The sequence below is a fragment of the Cyclopterus lumpus genome, chromosome 18 (genome assembly GCF_009769545.1).
Source record: "Cyclopterus lumpus isolate fCycLum1 chromosome 18, fCycLum1.pri, whole genome shotgun sequence".
NCBI classification, from domain to species: domain Eukaryota; kingdom Metazoa; phylum Chordata; class Actinopteri; order Perciformes; family Cyclopteridae; genus Cyclopterus; species Cyclopterus lumpus.
Window position 1 is genome coordinate 14,442,427 of NC_046983.1, and position 23,931 is coordinate 14,466,357.

The 23,931-nt window shown below is 42.7% G+C and overlaps 1 protein-coding gene across 1 annotated transcript; it reads left to right on the forward strand.

The window, feature by feature from the left end:
* Window positions 1-476: 476 nt before the first annotated feature.
* acox3 (acyl-CoA oxidase 3, pristanoyl) lies at window positions 477-22,863 on the forward strand. The gene is made up of 19 exons (XM_034557496.1): window positions 477-593; window positions 1,296-1,437; window positions 1,942-2,039; window positions 2,153-2,288; window positions 3,193-3,267; window positions 3,368-3,457; window positions 3,562-3,705; window positions 5,161-5,249; window positions 7,173-7,269; window positions 15,235-15,417; window positions 15,540-15,662; window positions 15,759-15,879; window positions 15,953-16,075; window positions 16,798-16,911; window positions 17,062-17,177; window positions 18,829-19,003; window positions 19,090-19,157; window positions 19,309-19,395; window positions 22,156-22,863. The coding sequence occupies exons 2-19, from the start codon at window positions 1,318-1,320 to the stop codon at window positions 22,273-22,275; spliced, it is 2,079 nt and encodes a 692-aa protein (XP_034413387.1). The 5' UTR covers window positions 477-593; window positions 1,296-1,317; the 3' UTR covers window positions 22,276-22,863.
* Window positions 22,864-23,931: the final 1,068 nt, after the last annotated feature.

Sequence of the window (23,931 nt, forward strand, 5' to 3'; positions counted from 1 at the left end):
AAAATATACAACACAATACAATACACAATACAATACAGTATACAAATATACAACTTAATACAAATATACAACACAATACAATACAATACAAACAAACAAACAAACAGTGCAATGGACTAAGGAGTTTAAGAGTATGTACAGGCGGAATGGCTATATAGAGCGCACCACCGTGTCGACCATCCGCGGCGCCATCTTGGTGTGTAGATGGTGTAGATAACACACTATATGAGAGAGGAACAAGTGACAGCTAGGCTCAAAGCCACAGAAGAACTGATGGATTAAAGGAATGTAGCCTGCCGAAATGATGGAAGTAAAACCAGGATCAAGGAAAAGAGTCCGTACTTGACGTAACACTGGGTTTTAATCTCATTAATGGGACCAATGGGGAAGGTTTAGTAGGCGGGACAACAAATGGAACTGACTGAAACCGGAAGGGGGCAGTAATGCAACCAATACGATGCAAGCTGACATTAAACATCACCGAAGAAGAAGAAAAAGTAAAGAGGCACCTCTGGCACACGCATTTACATTTGACAGCTGTCGAAGAAGAGAGACGGAGTTATTAACTGGGAAAGTTGACACAGAACGAGAAGGTGAGACTTAACGGAAATGTATTTTCCTTGTCCTCAGTCCGACCCACTTTAACTGCCGACTCAAATGACCGCTCAACGTGAACGTTTCCAGTGAATTCAAAACTGAGACGTAACGTTAACTCGGTAGCTAACCTAACTAACGTTAACGGTTTACGAAGCCGACAGTTCTCCTCCCGCCGCAACATTAGCGCTACGTTCAGAGGAACAGTGTGCGACGTGACGCCAGGAGTTGTGGAGGGCGTCACGTTCGCGGACACCTCCAGTAACACGACGGGGGCTCTGGCGGACCAGCGGCGGTCGCTCCATCTCCCAGTGGAACAGACCGCGGTGCGCACGCGCTGGTAGCTGTGCTCAAAGGTTCAGTCCAGAGGCGGATTCAACCCTTGCTCTGTATTGATCTGAGCTGAACTCAGTGTACGCGTGTGTCAGTGAGATTGTGTCTCACAACCTGTCTGAGTGTACATTTGTTTTAGCCACAATTCCTGTCTTAATTTAAACACATATTTATATTACTGAATGTCTTGCAATTAAAAGTTGTCACATATATAGTGCAAAAGTCTCACATTCTCAAACTAAATTCAAGTTAATGAAATTGTTATAAACCAATCGCTCCCTCGATAACCTGCGTTGTACTGAACTAACAGATCTGAGTTCTTCTTCCACCGCTGCCCTCATATGATTTCTCCTCTCGTTTCTTCCCAGAGAGAGCAAAGTGCACAAGGCGATGGATCACTGTGTGGCTGACCTCCCCAGGGGCCCCCTGGACTTCTACAGGCAAAAAGCTTCTTTCAACTGGAAGGACATGCTCCTCTTCTTCGAGGGAGAGGACATCCTGGCATTCAAGGTAGCCGGCAGCATCAAATGCTCTCTGCAGTTTTTTTTTCTCATCGAGTTGAATAGTTATACACATTTTTTGACAGTGTAGAGGGAGAGAGAGAGATTACATAACATGACATGACAAGCGACAAAAGGTCCAAAGGCTAGAAATTAAACCTGCTGTTATGTGGCATACACTGTTACTACGGTGCTCCTGCATTTGGTTTTAGTATAGTGCATTAAAGCCCCCTACTTGAAGTATCTAAAAAAAAAAAAAAAGACACTGCAAAAGGTTATCCACCAACACGCAGTGAACAAATTGAAACAGAACAACTTGAACAATACTTGGTTTCAATTCAGTAAAAGACCTGCGTCTGGGCTGAAATAAGCATGTTTGTTACGCAACTTACATTGTAAGCAACGTGCTGTTCCCAACAAGCACCAAGACGAGCACATTTCTGGTACCTGAAGTCCTCTGAATGTTCCTCCACATGTCATATCCTGTCAATTTCTCACTCTCTGTGTGCTGCAGCAACACGTGTTCAATGCACTTGAGGGTGACCCTGTGTTTGCGCGTCAGCCCGGGGAAGACGTCCCTCTAGAGAAAATGAGAGAGCTGACCTTCCTCAGGTACCAACGTGTATTAACATTTTACCACCAGCAACATCCTCCGTTATACATGTTGCATCTTTTTCTGTAGAATGTAAACAGGGAAAATAAAGCGTCTGATAAAACATCTGCAGGGTGAAGCAGCTTTTCCGCTACGACTTCCTGACGAGAGACGAGGTGATGGCGAACCCCTGGAAGACGGTGGTTCTCAGTGATTGTCTGGGCATGTATGACTGGGCCATGTCGGCCAAGTACTTCCTCAACAAAGGGGTGAGTGTGCATTTATTGAGGTGTGCAAAATTAGAAATTGTCAATCACCTTGTAGCCCGCCCAAAGCATCCCCTGCTTTATGGTCTGCTTGACTATAAATGACCATAATTTACAAAATGAACATCATGCTGTATTGAAGAAGACTTGAAACTAGAGATTGAGACCATAAACCATGTTCAGAAGGTTTTCTTGGGTAATAAATCAATTAGTGGAGTCGCCCCATGATGGCCGGTAGAGAGAATGCAAGTTTAAGGCACTTATTACCGTAACTATTCAGAACCGGAGGTTGCCGCCTGACTTGGCCTGAACCGATCCGTACCCCTAACCCATCCGCCGTGGGGGAGGCGCTATCATTTTAAGAGAGGGAAACACCATTTGACGGATGGAGGAGATACAATCTTAGTCGAGGGGTGAAGATGCCAACGCCACATGTTGTGTTTTACTAGAAGGTTTTTTTGTTCAAATCTGTATAGCTATAGCAGATGTGTTATTGAGATTCATCATAATGCGTTCGTACTCTGTTCAGAAAAATGGGTTTTGGAATGAAGTCGTTTGAAGCTGTTTTCACATCAATATAAATGGATATTTAAAATAAAATCTCTTTGAATTGTGTGCTTTTATGCAAATAACCACTAGAGATGATTTACTATTAGACTGTTAACTAGCACACTAACTAGATTTCTGTCCAGTGCCGGCACTTGACCCTTTAATATTCTCCCAATATGCAACCAAAACCATCTGTAAAGCTACTTAACCAAGTCTATCTCAAATCTGTGAAAAAAATGTATTTAAATCTTTTTCCTCTCTTGTTTAATGGTGTGTAACGAGCGTTACTGGCTCACCTGGCTGCGAGCATCGTCGTAGACATCCCAGTCAAAGATGCTAAAAACAACTTCTGTTTCAGATGTTCGGAGCGACTATTGCCAACGCAGGATCGGGAAGACACAGGAAGTTTGTCGAAAATACCGAAAACATGACGGTAAGGGTTCGGCACAGCTTTTCACCTAATCTCACTGGGGTGATAATCATCATCATCATCATCATCATCATCACCATCACGATCACCCATCTGTTCGTAGACGTACGGTTGCTTTGCACTGACCGAGCTGAGCCACGGCAGCAACACCAGAGCCATGAGGACCACAGCAACTTATGACCCCGCCACCCAGGTCAGCACACACACACACACACACACACACACACACACACACACACTTCTAAATGGCCAGCTACATTCCCGGTTGCAGACAAGATTTAACTTTCTCCTCCGCAGGAGTTTGTGATAACCTCTCCGGACTTTGAGGCCGCCAAGTTCTGGGTGGGGAACCTGGGCAAGACGGCAACTCACGCCATGGTGTTCGCTCAGCTCTACACACTGGACCAGGTGTGCCACGGCCTGCACTCCTTCATTGTGCCGGTGAGACTCTGACCTTCGACCAATTTACAGCTGGCTATTATCAGAATGCTATCTGATGTGCCGCCACACAGCTGCATATCAGAAGATGCAGTGTTATCAAAGTTTACGAGTGCAGGGAAGTGTGACTACGAAAACATACAAAGTTTTTCAAAGTCCAGAGAAGTTGATCATCTCTGGACTCGTTGCATGAAGTTTGATCACTGAAAGCAGGTGAAGTGTTTCAAAGTAATGAAATAACAACATCTGATGTCATAACAAATCCAGTTTTAAGCCGAGTTATAATTACTGCGAGCAACTGTGATCCTAAGCAGTTTTCCACTCCATAAATACTCACCAATGCACAACACTATCAGCTCTTTGTCCACGATAGAAGACAGACAGGCAGACGGGCAGACGGGCAGACGGGCAGGCAGGCAGACAGGCAGGCAGGCAGGCAGGCAGGCAGGCAGGCAGGCAGACAGATACACACTTTAGGATCCTCTCTCCTCAGGGATATGCATAAACATTTATTAATCTAAATCGAGGTCTGCACATTGTAGCTCCCTAAAGTGCAGTTTCTTAACACATCCACTATTAACAATTCAGGTCGTCTTCAGACCCGTGCTTTCAACAGTCCTAGAATAATTAAAAGGATTTGTAATGCAACCCGTAGGCTTACAGAGAACCCTTGAAAATCCCTTAATTAAAAAAAAGGGTTCTTCAGAAGCAAATGGTTCTGGGTAGACCCTCACCCCTATAGCAAGAACCTGTTTGGAACCCTTATTTTTAAGAGTTTACTTATGGTCTCAAATCACACTTGTTTCCTCGTACACTTCCTTTCCTGTGACCCCGAACAATACTCCTTCCTCTTTTGACCAGGCCACGCCCCCTTACTGTAGGGAAAGACCTCCCCAGTGTTGCTATGGGAGATCACGCAAGTGGAAGCATGGTGACATCAGTGTAGCGCACCAGAGGCATTAAGGAGTAAACAATGTAATGTTCATGAACACTTATCATTCCACTCATATTTGTGGCAGTGGCCGATGTCTTTAAGTGGTGAAAGTAGTTGCAGGTTGTGAGGTATCGCAGTATAAGGTTTAGTGCGACTGTATTGATTCTCAAAAACAATATTTTAAATGAACAGTTTACATGAACATGTCGGGACAGTGATGAATGCAAACATAGATCCCACTGTTCTGATATTCATTAAAGAAAAAGTTTAATTCTGGAAAGCAATTGAAGTTCCTAAAGAACATTAGGTCATGCTTAAGGTTTAAAGCCTCTGCACAAAACACGACAATGTGGACTCTGAACAAGCATTAAACTGGCCCATTTTAACAAGGAGTCCTTTTTAAAAAAGTCAGCCAGACACATTATTATAATGTATAGTTAATAGTGTTACATGTGGACCACAGCTGATGCACATTGTTCTTTTTAAATAATTTACTCATTACTAATGTTGTTTTTGTACTGCAGGTGAGAGATCCCAAGACCCTGTTGGCTGTGCCTGGTGTGCTGGTTGGAGACATGGGCAAGAAGCTGGGCCAGAACGGACTGGACAACGGGTAGGTGGCTACCAAGGGGACACAGGGCCTCACTGGCAGGAAGGATGTCCTTCTTAAGTGGCTTGTAGGGAGGGGGAGAGAGATTTTTTTTTCTCCCTCATTGTGCAACCTGAAGTAACATGCCGAACAATTAAATGCTTAGTTAATTTGTCATAAAGGCAATTTCAATTCTCAATTTCTTCCCATTTCACCTCCAGCTGTTGTTTTTTGGTGATTTATTTGCTTTCCATTTTAATGACTAATTTCATCTTTTGTTGTTGTTTTTTTCCTTTACTTGCTGGGTCAAACAAGTGGTCAGAAATACAAATAGTTTGACTGTTTAGTGGTTATCCAATAACTACAAAGACTAAAGCTAATACACTATCCATAGTTGTAGTTTGGGCCTCATCCAACTAAACTTCTGTTTTCTGGATAAATGAAATGCTAACTTCCCCTTCAGCTCATGAACTTTGTCTTTTCCTGCTGCCCTTTAGTTTATTCATAGAACACATTTAAAACCAAGAAAAGTGGTAAAACAATAATAGAATAATAATAAGACGGCTCACTCCTTGGTGACTTCCATCATCATCTGGGGAAAAGATGTTTAGTTCGACCAAGTGAGCTGCTGGATGCTATATTTTATCTATTTATTTTTTAATACATTTTGGCAGATGGTAGATATACAAAAAGGCCCATCTTGAAACGGCACTTCTACGTCTGTTCTACTCCAAACTGCTGTGGTTTTAACATCCTACTCTCACGACTCCCCATCCATCCACTGGTCATGTGTTGGTCAGTACCTCAGTCACGCAGCTAGATGGCGCTACAGTCCGAGTTTATAGAGGAACTGAAACCTTTCAGACTGCGACTTACACATGCAGGAAGGTGATTTTCTCAAACATATCAATATCAATCAGGCTATCTTATACATTGTGGGGAAGAAATGTATCCAATTCTAATATTTACTCTTCTTGAATAGTACTAAAAATGACAGTAAATAGGGCTGGTTTTAAACCTCAATACAATCATTTGTCAGGCAATAAAGCAGAAGAGGAATTATTGTCAGTGTTTGTTTGATTTATTTATTTAGTATCTTTGCAGTAGTGGTTTGATAGGATTTGAACATCATCTGTTTAGTACTATAGAAATACAATTATTATTACTAGATATTGGTCAATGCTGATAATGCTCAGTTACCTGTGAAGTCACCTTTTTGACTTTTAATGACATTGCCATGAAATGCAATTTGAAGCTTTGAAATATGTATCATATTCAGTGTGCATGAGGGCTTCGTCCACTGATGCACAGACATAGAAAGTGGGGGATGAATTTTTGAGGTTGAACGGTTAGTTTCAGCTCCCGTCGAGGTCAGAGATGTTTTACTAAGTTGTGACACCTTCATCTCCTGCTATCTTTTAAGTTTGGTTAGGGTTCCTGTTTCAAGTCAGTTAGAAGTAGCAAAGTGCCGACACACCACAAGCTTCAAAGGTAATTTACTGTCGTTCTACAAGTTGTCGTCCCTCAAGCTCCACATGTTTTATGATGAGTTGATGAGTTCTCCATCCCGAGGAGAGAGGCTGCACTGTTGTCTGGTGCCACGGCAACGGAGACTTGTGAGCTTCTTGCTGGACGGCCGCAGGGCGATCGGGTGTTTGCTGGGGGTTTTTTGTCTCCAGGACCCTGTTGGCTCGGCGCAGGCACCCCCCATCTTACCCATGCTCCTGATGCTTGGTAGATGGTTACCAGTTATGTTCTGGGTGCTAACCCCTGGCTGCACACTACCTCCCATCCTGGCTGCACACAAATGCAAATTCAGCACGCGATTGTGAATTTGGCACGTAAATGTTGCCTTTTATAAGGAACACTATCATATCTATGACCTGCTTTAGTGTTGCGCACATATCGTCAGTGTAACCAAAGAGCACTCCATCTTTTCCCCTTCAGGTTCGCTTTGTTTCACAATGTGAGGATCCCTCGGGAGAATCTGCTGAACAAGACTGGAGATGTGACTCCCGATGGCCGCTACGTGACTCCATTCAAGGTTGGTAGGATTTCCACTGGCATGCCAAGGTAGTTTGTGTGAGTGTTTCTTTCCTGGTAATTATCTTTTGAAAAGCTTTGCACTGAGGACACAGACCCAGCACATGAGTTTAATTTTGGCACAATACTTAACAGAATGGCTGTAAAATTGATGACACATGCATGAGGCTGTGGTCGCGTTGCCGAGGACAAGAGAATGAATCCGAATCTGAATCGGATGTGTTTATTGCCAGGTAGGTTGTCTTGGTAGTTTAAACACAAAACAATGCGCACCAACACAGCGAGCCGCCATCCTAGGTGAGAAGTAGGTGGTCGGTGTCCGTGCCCAAGATGCTCTGGTCGTCGGTCTCCTGTATTGTTTTAAGTGAAATATAACCAGCTCCAACGCAGCGTGGAGATGACTGATCTGCTCAGATTAACTTCATAACTTCTATGTACACACAGCCTACTCAAACAATAAAGATAATTTCAATAATTTCTGTCTCTCCTTCTATCACAGTAACTTTTTAATAAGCAAGTTTAGCTGCTGTGTAACAAAACCCAGAGCTTGCATTGCATATTTGAAATAGTTTAACATATTGATATGAATCCAGTTCCCAAATTCATGTTGCCCATGTTGTTCGGGATTTAATTTTGGGGGGTCTTAATTTTCAATTCAATTTATTTTGTATAGCCCAATATCACAAATTACAAATTGTCCTCAGAGGGCTTTACAATCTGTACACATACAACATCCCTGACCTTTGACCTCACATCGAATCAGGAAAAACTCCCCAAAAATAACCTTTCACAGGGAAAAAAGGGAAGAAACCTTCAGGAGAGCAACAGAGGAGGATCCCTCTCCCTGGATGGACAGATGCAATAGATGTCATGTGTACAGAATGAACAGCATTTACAAAGTTACGTTAACACATAACATGAATATGACAATGTATGAATGGAACTCCAATCCATGAAACAGAAGGAGGTAGAGAGGAGGGGGGGCGGGGCGCATCAGCAGGGCCAACGCGGGAGGCCGGCTCACCAGGCATCAGACACCGCCAGGTCCAATGGACCCTATGAGACGTGAATTCACAAAGACTCCGGGGAGGAAGCAGAGTTAATAAGGTGCAATGGAGAGATGTAAATTCATCCATAAGGAGAGAGAGAAGAGGAGATAGGTGCTCAGTGTATCCTAAAACATCCCCCAGCAGCCTATAAGCCTATAGCAGCATATCAAGGGGCTCGACCAGGGCAAACCTGATTCAGCCCTAACTATAAGCACTATCAAACAGGAAAGTCTTAAGTCTGTTCTTGAATGAGGTGAATGTGTCTGCCTCCAGGACTGAAAGAGGAAGCTGGTTCCATAAAAGAGGAGCTTGATAACTGAAGGCTCTGGCTCCCATCCTACTTTTTAGGACTCTAGGAACCACAAGTAGCCCCGCATTTAGTGAGCGCAGCTCTCTAGTGGGGCAATATGGTACTACGAGCTCCTTAAGATATGATGGTGCATCACCAATCAAGGCTTTGTAGGTGAGGAGAAGAATTTTAAATGTGATTCTTGATTTTACAGGGAGCCAGTGCAGAGCAGCTAATACAGGAGTAATGTGATCTCTTTTCTTAGTTTTTGTGAGTACACGAGCTGCAGCATTCTGGATCAACTGGAGGGACTTAAGAGACTTATTAGAGCAGCCTGATAATAAGGAGTTACAGTAATCTAGTCTGGAAGTAACAAACGTGTGAACCAGCTTTTCTGCATCTTTTTGAGACAGGATGTGCCTGATTTTTGAAATGTTACGTAGATGAAAAAATGCAATCCTTGAGATTTGCTTAATGTGGGAGTTAAATGACAAGTCTCGGTCAAAGATAACGCCGAGATTCTTTACAGTGGTGTTGGATGCCAGGGCAATGCCATCTACAGAAACCACATCACTAGATAATTGATCTCTGAGGTGTTCAGGGCCGAGTAAAATAATTTCAGTTTTGTCTGAGTTTAACATCAGGAAGTTGCAGGTCATCCATGTTTTTATGTCTTTAAGACATTCTTGAATTTTAGCGAGCTGGTTGGTCTCCTCTGGTTTGATCGATAGATATAATTGAGTATCGTCTGCATAGCAATGAAAGTTTATGGAGTGTTTCCACATAATGTTGCCCAAAGGAAGCATATATAAGGTAAATAAAATTGGTCCAAGCACAGAACCTTGTGGAACTCCGTGATTAACGTTGGTGGTCATTGAGGCTTCATCGTTTACAAATACAAATTGAGATCGATCTGATAAATAGGATTTAAACCAACTTAGTGCGGTACCTGAAATGCCAATCGACTGATCCAGTCTCTGTAATAGGATGTCATGATCAATGTTGTCGAACGCAGCACTAAGGTCTAATAATACCAGTACGGAGATGAGTCCTTTATCTGATGCAATTAGGAGGTAATTTGTAATTTTCACCAGTGCTGTCTCTGTGATGTTTTCTAAATCCTGACTGAAACTCCTCAAATAAACTATTCTGATGTAGAAAGTCACACAACTGATTTGCGACTACTTTCTCAAGGATCTTAGAGAGGAAGGGAAGGTTAGAGATCGGTCTGTAGTTAGCCATCATCTCTGGATTAAGAGTGGGCTTTTTCAGGAGAGGTTTAATTACAGCTACTTTGAAGGAATGTGGTACATGGCCTGTTAGCAAAGACACATTAACAATATCCAACAGAGAGGTGCCCATTAAAGGCAACACATCTTTAAGCAGCCTCGTTGGGATGGGGTCTAAGAGACAGGTAGACGGTTTAGAAGTAGAAACCGTTGAGGACAATTAGTCAAGGTTAATGGGAGAAAAGCTATCCAAATATACACCAGGGCATACAGCCGTTTCCAAGGCCACTCTTCTTGATGACAGATCGGCAGTGGTTGAGGGCAGGAGATCATCAATCTTGCCTCTAATAGTTCAAATCTTTTCATTGAAGAAGTTCATGAAGTCATTACTACTGAGGTCTATTGGAATACACGGCTCCACAGAGCTGTGACTCTGTCAGCCTGGCTACAGTGCTAAAGAGAACCCTGGGGTTGTTCTTATTTTTCTCTATTACTGATGAGTAATAGGCTGCTCTGGCATTACGGAGAGCCTTTTTATATGTTTTAAGGCTGTCTCGCCAAACTAAGCGGGATTCTTCCAGATTGGTGGAACGCCATATGCTTTCGAGCTTTCGTGAAGTTTGCTTTAGGTCTCGGGTCTGAGGGTTATACCAGGGAGCAAACCTCCTTTGCCTCACTGTCTTTTTCTTCAGTGGGGCTATCAAGTCTAGTGTCATTCTCAGTGATTTTGTAGCACTATCGACAATATGATCAATCTGGGACGGACTAAAGTTAGCACAGGAGTCCTCAGTCACATTGAGATGCAGAAGGAATCGCTTCTTTAAATTTAGCTACAGCACTGTCAGTTAGACATCTGGTGTAGAAACTTTTGACTAACGGTGTACAAACTCAAAAGTTATGAGGTAATGGTCTGACAGAAGAGGGTTGTGTGGGAAGACCTCCAAATGCTCAATGCCATATGCAAGAACAAGGTGATGGGTGTGGCCAAAGCAGTAAGTGGGTTTCTGTACTCTCTGACAGAAGCCAATCGAATATGAGGTTATTTTGTATGACTCCTCTTCTGGTTACTTTTGATTTAATTAATTTAAGTGGCCGTGAGACAGACACAGTCTCTATAGAGTTAAGGTTAAGGGTGGGTAACTGCTCAGATGGAAGTGCAGAGAAGGGTGGAAGACTACAACTCTGCTTCTGCTTCCTGATCTGAACTCTCGGTCATGGATTAAGTCCGTTAATCAACTTGGCCATGTTTGCAGAAATGAGACGCGCTCCATCCCAAGTGGGATGAATGCCGTCTCGACTCATCAGATCAGGCTTTCCCCAGAAAGTCTGCCAGTTATCTATGTAGCCCACATTGTTTGCTGGGCACCACCTGGACAACCAGCGGTTGAATGACGACATGCGGCTATACATGTCATCATTGATCAGATTGGGGAGAGGGCCAGAGAAAACTACGGTGTCTGACATTGTCTTGGCATAAGTACACACCGATTCCACATTAATTTGAGTGACCTCCGACCGCCGCAGTCGGGAGTCATTACCGCCGGCGTGTATTATAATCTTACTGTAACTACGCTCATCTTTAGCCAGCAGTTTTAAACAAGATTCAATGTCGCCCGCTCTGGCCCCCGGGATGCATATGACTTTGGTCCCTGGCTTCGCTATCTTTACGTTTCTGACTATGGAGCTACCTATAACCAGAGTGGGTTTCTCAGCGGGTGCGTCGCTGAGTGGGGAAAACTGGTTCGAAACGTGAAGAGGTTGGTGGTGCTCAGTTTGCTTCTGTTTAGACTTAAAACTCCTTCGAACAGTCACCCAGCCATCCGGCTGCTCGGGGGCTGCCGGGGAAGAGCTAACAGAGGCTAACGCTAGCGGCTCCGACCGGCTATGGCGGGCGGGCTAACTAACGTAGCTCTATGAGCTTCGATGGTGCGGAGCCGTGCATCTAACCCACTTAGAACTGCCTCCAACCTAGCAAATAAACTACACTTGTTGCATGTACCGTTATCATTAAGGGAGGCAGAGGAATAGCTATACATGAGACACTCTGAGCACGAGGGAGGGGGAGAGGAGGAAAACATCACGAGCTGCTAAGCTGGCAACGGGAAGTGATGCAATACGCTTACCGGAAGAGAGAGAGCGATGCGTTCAGGAACCTCCTGTAGAAGAGATAGAGAGAGCGGTAGAATCTGTTTGTGTGTTAATGATGCAAGATAGAAATGGCAGCCAGTGTTGCGATACTATATTGGAAATATATCATACCGTAGAGATATAATATAGTCCTATAATGTGTTCATATTTGAGATGCATTTGGGTTTACTCATGTGAATGTCACTAGGACTCTATGGTGGTACTTTGGATGGCAGCAGTGTATTAAAGTATAAACGGGTCTCAAAAGTGTCGTCAGATCAATAATAATAATAATATGATGCAAATCTCAGACTGTATAAGAAGTGGACATCGTAATGTCACCCATTTGTTTGGGCAACACGGTTTTTTTCACGCCATCTTGGTTTTTTTGCAACCAGTGAATGGAAGTGACCATATTTGGACTGCGGTGTAGAAACGTGGATGAGAAGAACACGAGCGGCCGAGCAGCAACCACAATGCATCTGGACCCATTCCTACCTCACTAGCTCTCTTAAAACCCTCACATTCCACTGGGATAACTTGATGGCAGAAAGTTTCCCAAAAATGTGCTTCCCTAATATTCAAAATCAGATGCATTTGGTATACGTCTGGGGTTCAGTTATGTCAAAGTGTCTCACATAGCACTCATTTTTAGGTCTTACTAAAAATTTGTGACAGACCTATTAATCCATAACAGAATGTTCTTTCAGGCTCTCTTGGTTCAGTGGCTTGGCTCCGCCTCAGTAGTTGTTCCTTAAATCAGGTTCCTTAGAGATCTACAGAGGGAGCGCTTGAGGAACCGGTTCAGGAACTTAGATCGGGGGTTTGGTCAAACTTTCAGGCGAGCAATAATGCAATTATGTCAGCTTTTGATTAATAGGGAAGGACATTTGTAAATGTTATTTTAAAAGCCCCATCCACTTTTAATGTGTAGTATCTGTGGTCTCTTAAACACTTTTCTGAGAAATTACGACCATTTGAAAATGGAATAATACAGTACACACCCAGAAATGGGTGACGCTCTTGACCTTTTGACCTTTTAGTGCTGGTCTTTGGGGACATGCAGCCAGGGCGTTGCTCTTTGATGGAAAACTGAAACCAACCTCCCGATCCTCCCAAGGAGGCGGTTCGTCTGGTTCACTGGGATTCCCCATCGGGATGCCAAATTGATCACATGTGCAAAGCAAGCTGTCTGTGGTCCCAGTTCTATCACGGCATCATTTATTTGGTTCCTGGCATTATCTGTGGTGACCGGGAGATTGGCATTGGGCCTCTCTAGCTTCCACTCTGCGGCTGCTTCTGTCAGTACTCGTGCCAGATCCGTGGCTGTGGGACTCTCAGAGGGGGCATGAGGGGGTATTACTGGATTTTGAATCCACTATTCGGCTGCCATGTGGTGATCAGTCTGTCAGTTGCTCTGGAGCCCTTCTGTGGTGAGGGCGACTGAGCATGCCTCGGATAATTCGTCAACAATTCTGATTATAAAGACCTTGAATGATCTTCATACTGAAATGGGTACTTGAGGGCATATTGTTGCCTTTCTCAAGCACTTTCACCACATGTTGAATGGTGTATGGCCTAAGGGCTGCAGCCAATAGATTTGGTAATAGCTTTAGCTTGGTCTGAATCTGCCGCTTACAGTTCCTCAAACACTACGGTGAGAAGAAGTTGTTGTTGTTGTTGTTGTTGTGGTGTCCTGGCTCCCGGCGATGTCGCTTCAAATGTGTGTCATTGCTCAAGAGATTGCCGTTGTCATGTGTCTCAAGGCCTACGTATGGAAACGGTGGTCAACATACAGTCTGCTACGTCAACGCTCAGACTCCAGCTGTTATTTCAACAGAAAACTGTTTTGGCTAACATAATAATTCTTGATAACGAGGTGAAACTATTTGGGAAACATTTTTAAGAAAGCTCTGAAATGTTTGCGAGTATTATACAATATGTGGATCTGAATTCAGTTGGAATGCAAGTTCAAAGTGGAAATGCTGGATAGAAATGAGGAGCTTCTCCTAAAATTATTTCCACAATGGAATGGAAAGATGGAAGATTACTCAGTTTATTGCATCGGGAGGAGAAGGTTCATCATGCAGGAGGCATCACCTGGATGCAGTTTGGAGAGACTCCTTCTAGACGTCACAGAAACTCAAATCAACGTTGTGTTCATTGCATTAAGAAATCAGAAATAGTTAAAGAACACAAAGATGGTGGTTGAATGTTGAAAATAAAATGGCTAAAAGAAAAAAGTTCTTGCTAAGTTTTGTAAAAAAAGAAAAAGAAAAAGAAGCCTGATATTTAGTTCTGAAATGGGATTTTTCAGGTTGAAAAGGAACTAACTACGGTAAGAGAGAAGGGATAAATTCAAGAACAAAAATGCAATTCCATTCTACGCCACTTGGTGTCTCTAATGCAACACATGAAAATGTGGGGCAGAACAGTCAGTATTGGGGCGACTATGGGTCAGTGGTTAGCATGCCCGTCTTTCAATCAAGGGGTTGGCAGTTCAATCCCCGCCCTAGTCGATGTGTCCTTGAGCAAGACACTTAACCCTGCATTGCTCCCCGTAGCTGTGTCTACGGTGTATAATGTAAAGTGTCTTTGAGTATCTAGAAAAGCACTATATAAATTAAATGGATTATTATTATTATTATTAATAAACGTATCCCGTTTCATAACCAGTTCAACGTTCCTAACAATAAAGCGGTGCCGTCCAATCACCCGCAGAAGCAAAGTCTTGATTGGTTCTCTCGCTCCAATTGAACGCCTCTTCTCTCGCAATGAAACGGATCTCACTCTCAACACAGCCGTGTCAGCATTTTGCTTTTAATGTTTCTGAGTACTTGAGGTGGGAAATTGTCTGTAGAGATGATCTTGAATGTCGATCCCTGCTTCCGTTCACACACACACACACACACACACACACACACACACACACACACACACACACACACACACACACACACACACATGAGCGCATGCAGGGAATGTTCAGGAACCTTTCAGGGATTGACTGCATCCCAGGTCTCACCAGGCTGAAGGAGCATTTGATTAACACCGTGGCACACCTGGACATGGACATGTTGTTGGACAGGGGGAAGAGGAAGAGTCACTGGTGAAATCCTGAGCTGTTCTTGAGGGGACACGTTTCCTATTTTCTTAGATCTTAATCCGTTATCTAAGATCGTGTAGGATTGTCATTAAAATCAAGGGAAATTGTAAATATAGAAATGTTCTTTTTTTTTTCTGTTATTCATCATGTCTTTCCTCTCCTTCAGGATCCCAACAAGCGTTTCGGGGAGTCTCTTGGTGCCCTGTCTGGGGGAAGAGTGTCCATCACCAGGATGGCTCTGGTCAACCTGAAGCTGGCTCTGATTGTCGCCATCCGCTTCTCAGCCACCAGGAGACAGTTCGGACCCCAAAACACGGAGGAGATTCCTGTTTTAGAGTACCAGTTACAGGTGAGGATGTGAACGCAAATATACTTTATCAAAGTAGAAAGTACTTTGTCAAAGAAGGTATCTAAAACCATGTTACTTATGTACATCTCTCAGTTTTGAGTGCCACTTACTTCTTTCTCCAGCAATGGCGTCTCATCCCGTACCTGGCAGCAGCATACGCTCTGGAACACTTCTCCAAATCCATCTTCATGAACTTCGCTGAGTTCCAGCTTGGACAGATGATGAGGGAAAAGAGTGCCAGACAAGTGAGCTACGATGAAGTGCAATATGCGTGTCCATATCCAGAGTTATCCTTCTGTATGAACTGTAGTCTCATGCGTCTGTCTGCTGTGTGTGTTTAGGCAGAGATGGGCAGAGAGATCCATGCCATCGGCTGCGCCAGTAAACCACTGGGCTCGTGGACCGCTCAGAGGGGAATCCAGGAGTGCAGGGAGGCATGCGGTGGTCACGGATACCTGGCCAGTCAGTCTCACACACACACACACACACACACACTCTCACACTCAGAGACCTAACTACCGTCTCTCTCTTTCAGTGAACCGGCTGGGTGATCTGCGTAATGACAACGATCCAAACTGCACATACGAAGGAGACAACAATGTGTTGCTGCAACAGACCAGCAACTACCTCCTCGGCTGGCTGCATGCTAAACACAGAGGTCAGTTCAGTAGACATTGATGGATTAAAACAAGCTTTTATTGTGAGGTATTGGTGATTGACATGATGACATCCCATTGCTATGCTCGTGCTGACGCGCCTTCCACTGTTAAAGGGATCGTTTGGATGTTTTGTGTGAGGTACTTCTACATGGCTAGTGTATCACCTACACTAGATGGAGTTTGGAGGACCAGCACGGGAGCAAAACAATATACAGCTTTAGACCGGCAGCAGCTAAACTTATTTCAGACATCTATGAAAAAAATCTATATCAGTTTAAGCGTATGCTATATCTAAAATGTTTTCACTGCTTTATCTTGCTCTCAGACAGTGTTTTAAGACGAGGAGTGAAGCTGTTATCTTCATCTATAATGTCTCTTCCAAACCACTAGACTCCTTTTGAGTAAAAATAAATAAATATGATTTTACCTTGCAGAATACTGGAGTTTCTGGTGTATCCCCGCCTCGATCGATCTGTTAGTTTGTCTTATTGTTTGAGTTTGGTGATTCTGTACAATCCCTTAAAAACACTAAAGTCACACTAATACATGCAGCGGTATATCAGCAGCTCTTGTGTTCTTCACGGTACAATGACAGTTTTATCCCATTTTGGTGCTGTTGTTGTCTGTTCTCCTAACTGGTGGCGTGCCAACAGTCAAATGTGTCCAGCCACAGTTTCGTGATTAATCTCTTAAGTCTCAGCTGCTGTGCTTCTGGTTTCAGACGCTGTGCGGATCGAGTCTCCTTTTCACACTGTGGATTTCCTGAATGACTTCCACAAGATCCTGGAAACCAAGTTCACAGCAGGAACAATGGAGGAATGCATGGACTCTGCAGGTACTCCTAGAATTCAGAAGGGGTTGTTCCCTTAAACCAACGGGATTTCTAATTATAACTCAACAAATTATCTAACTATTGCAGATATAGAATTTCTACAGTGGTTTCTCAGTTCTACCTATTGAATATACTGTTTCTTTGTCACATCAGTGCCACTGGCAGCTTATAAGTGGCTCGTGTGTTTTCTGCTGGAAGAGAGCCGGAGGAGGCTTGAACAGCTGAGGGCCTCGGGGAAGGATGAGTTTGAGGTCCGGAACAGCAGCCAGGTACGACCCTCACTTTCCTTCTTCCTTTGGTCCATTGTGTCCTTGATGGCTGTAGAGTTTCACACGCTGTCTTCTCCCCTGAGTTTTGACATCAAGCTGTGATGAAATGTTATATAAATATATATATACACACCCTTTCGTCCCTTCTTTCACATAAACTAGTTATGAGGAATTATGAGAAGATAGACATAATGTTTCAGGCCAGCTGATCATAATCAGATTAAATGAGTGTTGGCTGCCTTCATCTAACGCATCAGGTTTGCGTTATTATGTCACAAATTAATAAGATACAGCTGGAGGTCACTGTGCCAGACGGGTTTCTCGGAAATGTGTGCGTCACTGGATTCAGTCATTGAATGTATTTGTTTTGGTTAGCATTAATATGATACGGGCACAGGTTTAATGTTCATTGTAGAAATGTAACAGTTTCTAGAGAGTTAAGCATTCAGTTTGTTGTTTTTATTGTACATGTACAGTGTGATTACATTTTTACTAAATTATGTATTGCCCATGTGCTATGCAATTTTAAAAACACTTGGTTGCTGTCAAATAATATAAGACTGGTTCGGTCATGTTATGTCCTTCACAGCGTAAATACCAGCAATACTCATCCCGTTACATTAAAAGGTAAAAGACCCCAAAAATAATCCTTAAAATCCAATCTTGTTTCCCTAAAAAGTAGCTAAGTGGGGCTACCTACTTTGTGTGACCACAAGGCTAACAGTAAGAGTAGCTATCTCTGATTTATGCTCCCAATTCTGTCGACTTTGCGTGATTGCAGCCTCAGAACCAAGACAGGAAGTAGAGCCGTTAGCTTACATGCTAAAGCTATTTTGACCAAAGTCCACGTTAGCTGCTGTTCCACTAGCTTCTGTAGCTCATTGAGGACTTTTACCAGCACAGTAGAAATGTTACTACATGATTGTGCATATTATATTTCACGGGTTAAGAACCGCTACAAAAGTACAAATCACGCAACTCCCGTTTAGCCACGTCTTGCTTGTTGCTGCTTGTCCTGCTTCACTGTTTCTCTTATCCATGATATCCACCCACGTTCTCTTCTGATTCCGTCTTTCCAATGTTTTCTGTGTAAACTAAACTGTAAAAAAAACTCTACGCCTTTCGCCCCTTCTAGCGCACCATTAGAACAGCTTTTTCTGACTGGTGTTTATCCCAGGAGGCAACCGCTGCTTCTGAAAAGTGACTTAAACCTGCATTCTTTCCAATGGCCATCAGGGGGTGACTTCTCTGGTTTCAGAAAGAAGTTATATAGTATAGAAGTCTATGAGAAAATGACTCTACTTATCTTGATTTATTCCCTCAGTAAACATTGTAAACATGAGTTTATGGTCTCAATCTCTAGTTTCAAGTCTTCTTCAATACAGCGTGATGTTCATTTAGTAAAGTATGGTCCTTTTAGAGTCAAACAGACCATAAAGCAGGGGATGCTTAGGGGGAGGGCAATTTTATTGGCAGGGCTCTACCAGAGCTGTATACAGCGTCTCTACGTCACTCCTCCACAGTCCAAATATGGTCACTTCCGTTCACTGAAATAAAAAAACTAAAACAAATATTGCATGTTTTTCTGCTTCTGCTCTGGCAACAGCTACAAATATTCATTGTGTGTGTGTGTGTGTGTGTGTATGTATAGGTTTACTACTGCCGTTCCCTGGCCATCGCCTACATAGAACTCAACTGCCTCCAGAGGTTTCATGATCTGGCCACTGATGAGGACACACCAGCTGGTCTCAGACCTGTTCTGAGCAAGCTGTGTGCCCTGTATGGGCTGTGGAGCCTCAGCAGCCACATGGCCACACTTTACCAGGGTGCGTAGTGTACTCTACACACTGCATGCATCCTTCCAGAGAACACATTGCATTGATATTTGTAACGCAGTCTTGTTCCCGTACAGGTGAGTACTTGAGTGGGAGGAAGCCCACAGAGTTGGTCCAGATGGCCATTCTCGCTCTCTGCTCCCAGGTACAGAAACACTGCATCTTCTTATACTATTTTACAGTGTGTATTCATGTGTCCTTCTCTACTTCCTACCGGCTTTGGCTCTGCTAGATTCTGCTCCTCCGTTGGACTTTAAGCTCAACCTAAACGTCTCTGTCTGTGTGTCCTCTTCCAGCTGAAGGATGATGCCGTAACATTGGTGGATGTTTTCGCACCTTCGGATTTCATTCTCAACTCGCCCATCGGCAATGCCGATGGACAGGTAAAGACACACACACACATTGAGCCTAATTATACCTCGGTATTTAAAGTCACGAGCATAAATACTGCGGGAATTGTCATAGCAAGACATTTCAAAAGAGCTTTGGCAGGTGAGAGGGTGCCTGCTCTTTTCATTAGATCAGAGTCAGATCAGCTGTTTCCGCAAATGTGTGTCCACACCATATATTTTGTGGTCAAAAGAGCTGCTTTTCTAAATAATCTTCACAATTAAAGTCCCTCATTATTGTTGCTGCTTACTCTTCCTCTCTGTAGTGTGAGTCGGCTTGTTTTAATATCAAGTAGCCGCTAAGAAAGCTCTGCTAATTCGGTGAAAACATCTTTATCTAAATTCTTCACAATACAAGTCTCCTGTCCAGAGACTGGGATCCATACTGAAAGTGGTCCATGCGGTCCCGCTGATCGCATATTTGCTGATAAATTGTACACTACCGTTCAAAAGTTTGGGGTCACTTAGAAATGATTATTTTTCAAAGAAAAGCACTGTTTTTTTCAATAAAGATAACATTAAATTAATCAGAAATACACTCTATAATGTGGTAAATGACTATTCTAGGTGGAAACGTCTGGTTTTTATTAGGTGTATAGAGGCCCATTTCCAGCAACTATCACTCCAGTGGTCTAATGGTACATTGTGTTCTTAGAAGACTAATGGATGATTAGAAAACCCTTGAACACCATTGTGCAATTATGTTAGCACATCTGAAAACATGCTAGTGAGAGAAGCTATAAAACTGCTGCAAATGGAGCATTCTTTGATGAAAGCAAAGTTTGAAGAACAAAATTAATATTTTAAATATAAATCATTATTGCTAACCTTGTCAATGTCTTGACTATATTTTCTATTCATTTTGCAACTCATTTGATAAATAAAAGTCTGAGTTTTCATGGAAAACACGAAATTGTCTGGGTGACCCCAAACAACTGAACGGTAGTGTATATTAAAATCAGTGCCACATATATTATTGGCCAATAAATAATAAAAATAATTATATATTTTTCTTATGTATATTTAATTTAGAATAACAAAATGTAAGGTTATTACAGAGAATTGTATGATTGTATTACAGAGAATTAAATGATTGTATTTATTATTCTAGGTATGGTGCAGGTTCTAAATACTGTTAGTGTCAATCGAAGATATGTATTTATTTTCCTCTTCACATTTCTCCATTTGTAAGATTAATATTAAAGAGGGATAGTCAGCTGTAACCAACACCCACCCAGTGAGTCAGTCACAAGCCATCCAGTTGTTCCCCCCGTGTGGACCCCCTCTGAGACACTAAGTCCGTCAGGTTCAGGCTGCCGTCTCCCTCTTCCAGGAAAACACAGACAGCGATGACTTTGCTCATCAGTTGTCTTTGACAGTTGTTGACAGTGATCTCCTCTGCACTTCCTCTTTCTCTGAGAAATGAAGACCCTCGGTGTATTCTGTTACACCGTCTAGTTTATTTGAACAGAGAAATTGGTTTACATCATGATGCGTTCAAGCTCCATTCAGTCAAAATGAGCATTGGGGCGATAGTAAATGAAACCATTATCATGATGTGTTTGAATCTAATCGTGGTCAAATGGAGTTTTTGGCGAGAAATACCAAATGTTTGTAAGAAATGTTTTCACGGTAATCTAAAATAGATAGAGGAAATTATGACTTGTTTATCTAATAACTGTCTAATACAGGTCCCCCTAGATGTCTAATAATTCAGGATCCAGATACTTTTTCATATTTTGATGTAGTGTTCAATATTTAAAGCAATAGCTGACAACAAGCCGTGTATGTTGTAATTCTATCACAGCTGAGGGGAGTAGCACGGCTCATTAGACGTTCTGTTGCATGCGTTAGCTGCCATTGTTGTCTGTTTGTGTAACCTGGAGAAAGTGACCCCCCCACCCTCAAGCCATTAGTCAAAGAGTAATCATTCTCAAAGGGGCTAAGGTATTAGTCGTCATAGCATTCGTATGTGGGTATTATATCACGGCTAGTATGAACCAATATTCTTTTATTTTGAAACCAAAATATGAAGCCTCTGGTTATCTGAGGCCTTAGATTATAATGCAGATTGCTTTAGGATATATGAGTCCTGATGAATCTTTATTAAATCTATTTGCTTCCAAACAGCACAAGAAACACAAACGCATCGTCAAGCTGCGGACCTGTGTCATGTGTCATGTGTCATGTGTCATGTGTCACGTGTCACGTGTCATGTGTCATGTCTTCCTCTAAACTTAAAACAACAACCCTTCTGTGAATCTCCAAATTAATTGAAATGTGACCACACAAACAAACTTCCTGTTCAACTGCGGTCGTGTTCAAATAACACGGAGAGGCTCCAAGTCATAATTCATCCAACGTGTTTGGGTTGTTTGTCTGAAATGGGGAAGAGATGTGCCTTTTGGAAAGGGCCAGTAGTTTGTTTACAGTATCCTCCAGACGACAGCTTGGCCTCTTCTTGCGGCTCCAAAAGGCTTTGATTGCATGTCTGGTTAGACAGGAAGTGATGATGGGAGCTCAGATTCTACAGGAAGGGAACTTGATCGTATCAAAACATGGCAGGAAGACGATGTCCACCCACACTCCAATCCCCTTTGCTTTGTGGTCAACAATATCCATCAGTCCTGCTAGAAAGGTGGATTAGGAAAATGGTTCCAGTTCCAGTCTTTTTTTTGCTGGGATGTTTGGATCAGGACCTTTTATGAGAGATGCATGAATAAACCGTCCTCTCCTTGTGTCTCTCACACACAGCTGTACAAGAACCTGTGGGCGACAGTCATGCAGGGCAGCCAGGTGCTGGAGCGGCCTTCCTGGTGGAAAGAGTTCTGCTCAGACAAGCCAGTGGTCGGATCCCTCCGTCCCAAACTCTAGAATCTAGTCTAGACCACAATCCTGGACTGCAACTCTAGACCACAACCCTGGACTACGTGTGAGGGGGGTGTGAAGTGGAAAATGTGTGTGGCCTTAAATAACTGTGCAATTTATACCTTGTGATGATTATTCTTGCTTGGGGTTCACCAACATGGATTCATTTTTTCACCAGATGAATTCATGATTTAAATTGTGTTGTACACAAATTTGAAATAACAAAAAAGGATACATTTTAAACCTCTTCAGTTTTTTGAGAAAATCAAGTTCTTCAAAATAAGGTAAGGGAGCGACTTGAAGGAGCTCCTCAACAAACACTTGTCTTCCCTAAGATGATGAACCATGATAGGCCAAGAAGACATTTCAAATTCAAATCATTTGACACATTGTTTTGGGGGTTTTCAGTTGGACACTTAGATATGATTTGTGTGTCACAGAAAGACCATAATCTGCTTTATTAAATGTTATTCCATATGGAGATGAAATATGTACCGGTAATGTAATAATTCGTCTGTAAATTGTGTTCATCTGTAGATGCATAATCAATGTTTTGATATTTAACACTATGCCAAATAAATATTTTTAATAACACAACGTGTTTTGTTAAAGTATTTGTTGCTCCAGTGAAACCAGAATGACTTGATTAAAAAAAGACAAAACATTGCAGAGAATTTCATGGCGAGAAGATGATTACAGTTTCCGACATATAATACCATTTATTTTTTCTCCACCTCTTTTGCAGATTAATTTTCAAGGCTAGTTTTTCTTTGTTCTTACGCCATAAACCAAAAAGGGGAAAAAATTAGGGAATTAAAATGGCTCACCAGAAATCGCTGACGCTAACTCACTGAGCCGGACTCATTTGTCGAGACTGGATTTAGAGACCAGAACCCTCATTTATAGTATCAGAGGTCTGCCCCAAAAACCCAAACACTAAATTACATGTTAGCTTGTGACAGCTGGTAAAAATTAAGATGTTGTGTGGAAATGGTGAGGAAGGAAAATAGATGAAGACGAAAGGGAAGAGGGAAAAAGAATGATGAAGGTACCTACTTCCAGGAGTATATTATGGATCACAAGTGGTATGCACTTAACTGGTTTAGGGCAAATAACATAAAACCCGTTGTGTTTATAGTGGGAAATGTGAGTTTGGATCACTATTACCTCTGCAAACAGGGTGACGCACGGGCCGACGAAGAACCCATGAGTGTTTACTCTGTGTTTACAGACTCATTGACAGCTATTTATTATAAACCCCCCCAAGGCAACTCTAGTAAAACTGTCTTGGTGTTTCATGAATTGTCTGATTACCTTTTGGACAAAGGGAACCAATCCTAACCACTTAAATGTGGGCTATTTCATGGGCAAACTGGGTGATTACCCAACATGAAAGATTTTAGGACAAAGTCCAAGGAATCGACTCCTCTTCTACATTTAGGTGTGACAGAGTCTGACAAGGACCGGGTGGTTTTGAGGCTCTGATTATCAGTATACTTATGTGTTGGTACCCGGCTGTTTTTAAAACGTAGGCCGATCGTTGCTATACATGAACCTGAGCCAAGAGCAACTGGCAGCCCACGTGAAAGCCTGTTATCATGGTCTCATGGGCTCATTCATTTCTCTGGCGTGTGACATTTATAGCCACTGTGTCCCCACATA